The sequence below is a fragment of the Culicoides brevitarsis genome, chromosome 1 (genome assembly GCF_036172545.1).
Source record: "Culicoides brevitarsis isolate CSIRO-B50_1 chromosome 1, AGI_CSIRO_Cbre_v1, whole genome shotgun sequence".
NCBI lineage: Eukaryota > Metazoa > Arthropoda > Insecta > Diptera > Ceratopogonidae > Culicoides > Culicoides brevitarsis.
In genome coordinates, this window is record NC_087085.1 from 9,379,982 (window position 1) to 9,384,981 (window position 5,000).

A 5,000-nucleotide genomic window follows, 5' to 3' on the forward strand; every position below is an offset into this window, starting at 1 on the left:
TCATTCATTTCTTAATTATTTATTTTTATTTATTTATTTATTTTTTATTTTTTTTTTTTTTGAATAGCTTTATAATAATAATTTATTATTTAAAAAAAATTAAACAAATTTTGATGGAAAAATTTATTTTATTTAAATTTAAATAAAATTTATTTTTAATTTTAATTTTTTTGTTTAAATAGTTTAGACATATTAATTTTTTTTTATAATAATTTTTTAAACACTTTAATAGATTTTTTTAAAAATTTGTTAAAATCGAAAATCCTCAAAAAAATAATAATTCAATAAAATTGCGAACAAATTTAGGAAATTTACAAATATGAAACTTTTCCATTTTAAAGACAAACATAAGAGAGATGATTAGCAAAATCATATTTACCTAAGAAATTTTCTAAATTCAAAATCAGCAGAAAACTTTCCGCTGCAAACAAAACTCATTTAATCTCTATTGAAAATTAAAACTGCAAATAATGGAAATTTTCCGTACTTGTCGCTCTAATTCAATAACTACTCCTATTATTTTATTATTTGTACAAAAAGTGATAATAGCAATTGTATTATTATTACATCAAATTAAACAGTACTTGCCACTATCTTTTTTTATGCTAAAAATAACTCACTCGCTACATGAACCGCGTCTCTAATAATAGCGCCGATTATATTTTGTAAATAATGCAAATTACTTGCGAGAGATTTAATTTCCATCAAATCGTTGTCTGACTTCACTGTCGTGGAAAATCTAATGGCAGCGGACACGGTTTCTTTCAGTATTTCTCCGAATATCGTCATTATCTCGTCATAATTTTGCTCATTTTCGCTTGAATACCGATAAATTATTCCAGATTCGTGCCTTTTTCCGTCGCATGTCTCGGATGGTCGTTCAGTCTCAGAGATAAAATAAAATAAAATACGCTTTGTTGTTTACTTGCAAAAATAAATAATTGATATTAATCTTCTTTTGATATTAAATGAAGCCATTAGAGTGAATACATACGAGAATTTTACTTACAAAGAGAGGTATTTATTTTTTTTTTCGCTACCGTTGCCGCTGCTGCGCTGGAATAAATGAGTCCATAATACTTATGGTGCATTATGTATCAAATAGAAAAGTTTTACCATCGTCATTATTATTTTATGATGAGAGCGTTCACTAATAGCCCATATTAATTGTAGTACTACTTTATTTGATTCTTCAGATAACGCGAAACGTGGAAGTCTTCGTCGTCTGTGGAGCCCCATTCCTCGGAATAATCGCTCATGTCGCCATACGAAAGAGGATCCATGCAAAGGGGGCATGTTTTTTCCAAGGCATCGTAACATCGGAAGCAATAACGTCCTTTACAGCCGATTTGGATGCAGTCACGGAGCATGATTCGCCTAAAAAAATTAAAAAATTATTTTAAAATATTTTTTTATGAAAAAAGAACCTAAAAAGTTAAAATTCTTTAAAATATAAGCAAAAAATATTAAATTTTAAAGAATTTTCAATTATTTTTAACTTTTTAGGTACTATTTTTCATAAAAAATTACATTATAAAATGTTGCCCCAATGCACATTTTTAAATATTTGCCCAATGCACATTTTAAAAATTTTCCCAAAGCATAATGTGAAATTTCGCATTCATGGAACATAAAAAATTTTGTCCCAAAATAAATTTTAAAGTTTCAACCCAATGCAAATTCTTAAATTTTTGCCCAATGCACATTCTAAAATTTCCCCAAATGCAAAATATGAATTTTACCCCAATATACATTTTAAAGTTTCAAACCCAAAATACATTTTGAAATTTGACCCCAATGAACATTCAAAAATTATGTCCCAATGCACATTTTGAGTTTTTAAAAAGAGCGAAATTTTTTATAAAAAATCATGTAAGAAAAAAAAATTTAACTTTTAAGTCGTTAAAAGCAGAAAAAATTACTTTGTAAAAGTTTCTTGACACAAACTGCACTGAAACTTGACGAAAGCGAACTTTATCTTAAGCCTTTTCCACATTTTCGTGAACCAACAATAATAATTTTCAGCTCCGGCTTCATCTTTGAGAAACTTTTCGCGCGCTTTTCTTCGTGCAAGAGTCACAAACAATTTTCTTTGTCCAATTATGTGATTGTAAAGCCATATCGCTCGTTCTTCAGCTCTTCTCGGGTAATAATACTCCAAAATTTTGTGTCTAATTCGCAATCCATACGGTTCAAGCAACAAAAAAATCCAAATGACACCGAGAATTGTGAGAATTTTCTCGTATAACGCGTAATTAGGTGTCGTTGCATCAGGAAGACATGGCACAGTGTCGATTGAAACGCGAGTTAATGCCTTGAAGGAGTTGGCAATGCCTTCGCACATGTCAGCTAAGATCCCCTCGCCTTTGACTTGGAATTTTATTAAATCTTGAGGCTCATTTGAAGGGTCAAGATCGATTTTTCTACCGTAAAAACGCACTTTTGACAGTAACCAGTAGAGGGAGTGATCGATAAGTAAAGTTGCAAGTATCTGTAAAGTACTTAAAGATAGCATCGTGAATGCTCGTAAAAGTTTATGACACTCGGATTTGGCGATGCGACAGGAAAGGAGCTGAAAATACAGAAAAAATCATGAAAAGATGTGAAAATTTGGTTAAAAATTCTTACCGTGATGTATTTTGAGCGTTCTCGAACCTTCAACGGTAACAAAGTCTTTTTTGAAAAAGTCTTGAAATGCTTATCGATCATTTTCACATGATGAGTTATGTAAAAATTATCAAATCTATCATCTTTTAAATATTTTTTGCGATATCGTTGAACTCTAAAATGAAAAATTTCATTAAAATAAAATAAAATTGTCAAAAAATATTTACTTGAAAAACATCCAAATGAAGAAAACAAGTCCAATCGTTACTGAAATTCGAAAACAGCTCATAACCTCATCAGCTTTTTTATCCATTTCTTGTAAAATGTCCTTTAAAACTGTTTTATACTTCTTAGAAGCCTTCGTTTTAAATGAATATTGATGATCAATCGTAACAGAAACCTTGAAAATCTTCGTGATGGATTCAATGTACTCCTGAATGTCGTCAGTGAGTTTGTTGATGATATTTTCTTTCATGAAAAGGAGAAATTCGCACACGTGGTCCATGAATTTGATGCCATGGCAAACGTACTTTGCGTTATCCATTGTTCCGCACATCCAGGTAACAGCAACGGATGAATTTCTGAAAAAATAAATTTAAAAAAATTTTTGAATATAAAAATTAAAAATTAACAAAAATATTTATTAATTAAATAAAATTATTTTAAATTAAAAAAATAAAATTATTTTAAAAAATAAGCAATTTATTAAATTAATTTTTCTATTTATAATTTTAATTAATTTTAAAATTTAAAAAATTATTTTAAATTATTTTTTTTTATTTAATTGATTTTAATTTAAAAATTTCAATTTAAAAAAATATTTTATATCATAAATAAAGAAATTTAATCAAAAATGATCAACTAATATTTTATTTAATTTTAAAAAAATTATTTAATTGTTTTTAATGTTTTTAAAATGACAACAATTATTTTTAAAAATTTATAAAAAAATATTTCAAAAAAAAATAATTAATATAAAAATATTTAAAAAAAAAAATATTTAAAAATAATAAAAATATTTAATTTTAATTCATTATTATTGTTATTATTTTTAATAATTTTTTTATTAATTTATTTGTTTTTTTTTTTAATTTGAATTATTTTATTTTTTTTTTTAATTATTTATTTTAATTTAATTTTATTTTTAATTTAATTATTTTTTTATTTTTTATTTTTTTTTTTTTTTTGTTACTTACAAACAACTTTCAAAAGCCTCCTCAAAAACCTTTTCACATCGCTGGAATGGAGTTCCAATACTATTGTTACAAATATTCACCGCATCATGAAGCCACTTGAACGCTTTTTTAATAGAATTAACTAAAAAAAATAATTTTCTTAAAAATTTTCCAAAAAATTTTAAATTTTAACTCACTTATTGAATACAAAACCCTCACAATTCTCATCACAGCTTCCTTAACTCTCCTAATTACCTTCCGTATCTCATGCAACACATTCCTAATCGCCTCTTTTATCGCTAAAATCGGCTCCTTCACAATCACAAGCACCGCATTCAACGCCTCTTTCAGCTCATCTTCCGCACAATTCAGCGAATGTCCCAAAACTTCCATGTTCATGACGATATTCCGCGTTGGCCCGGTCAAACTCATGGCAAAAACCCACGCCAGCAGTGCTGTTCGTCCTCTTTTACTGAAAAAATGCGGCAAAAACAGCAAAATTGTGCATCTCAAATCGCGACTTGTGCTACAACCAATCGACAAGGGAACTCCCAAGATGCTAAAGATCCATTTTGCGGAATGCGGATGCACGTCAAATTGCGTCGTGAAGAGATAGTAAAGGGCGATGGTCAATAAAGCTCCATATAAAAGGCCGAAAAATGAGGTAAGAATTCTTGTTTTTTTGTTTTTTGATTTTTTGTGGCGTTTAAAGACCTCGTCATACGCGGATTTGAGTGACATTTTTTCTGAAACATGAAAACCCGCCTGCTTTATTGACATAAAATACGGAGAAACATGCATTTTTGTCGAACAATAAGTCCCATTGAGTGCGCGATGTGTACGACTGTCAGATAAGAGTGTCCTCAATCACTCGTTTTTATTGTATTTATTATCGATCGCTGTCAGACATGGACATAGTCACAACCAACACTCTTAATTATTGACATAAATAGATAATAAATAAATAAATCTGTTGACTGTCACTACAATACTGTCCATTTTATTACCTTCTGAAATCAATCGATGCATTTATTTCTTCGGTGCATGAAAAAAAAAATTTTTTTTTCTATTCAAACACGAAATGAGAGCATCTGTGTTTATTTTGGATTCCAAAATAAATTGAATAAAGTACATTATAATCATCTACTTATCGTCATCATCACTCGTATTTCATTTTATTTTATTTTTTTTTTTGTATTTTGCCAAAATCCATAAAAT

At 28.2% G+C, this 5,000-nt stretch overlaps 1 protein-coding gene across 1 annotated transcript; it reads right to left on the reverse strand.

The window, feature by feature from the left end:
• Positions 1-1,175: 1,175 nt before the first annotated feature.
• Positions 1,176-4,523, reverse strand: LOC134837212 (DC-STAMP domain-containing protein 2-like). The gene is made up of 6 exons (XM_063852580.1): positions 3,980-4,523; positions 3,804-3,924; positions 2,835-3,188; positions 2,629-2,782; positions 1,923-2,572; positions 1,176-1,377 (listed from the first exon to the last, which is right to left on the reverse strand). Exons 1-6 carry the CDS (start codon positions 4,521-4,523, stop codon positions 1,176-1,178), a joined length of 2,025 nt encoding a protein of 674 aa, XP_063708650.1.
• Positions 4,524-5,000: the final 477 nt, after the last annotated feature.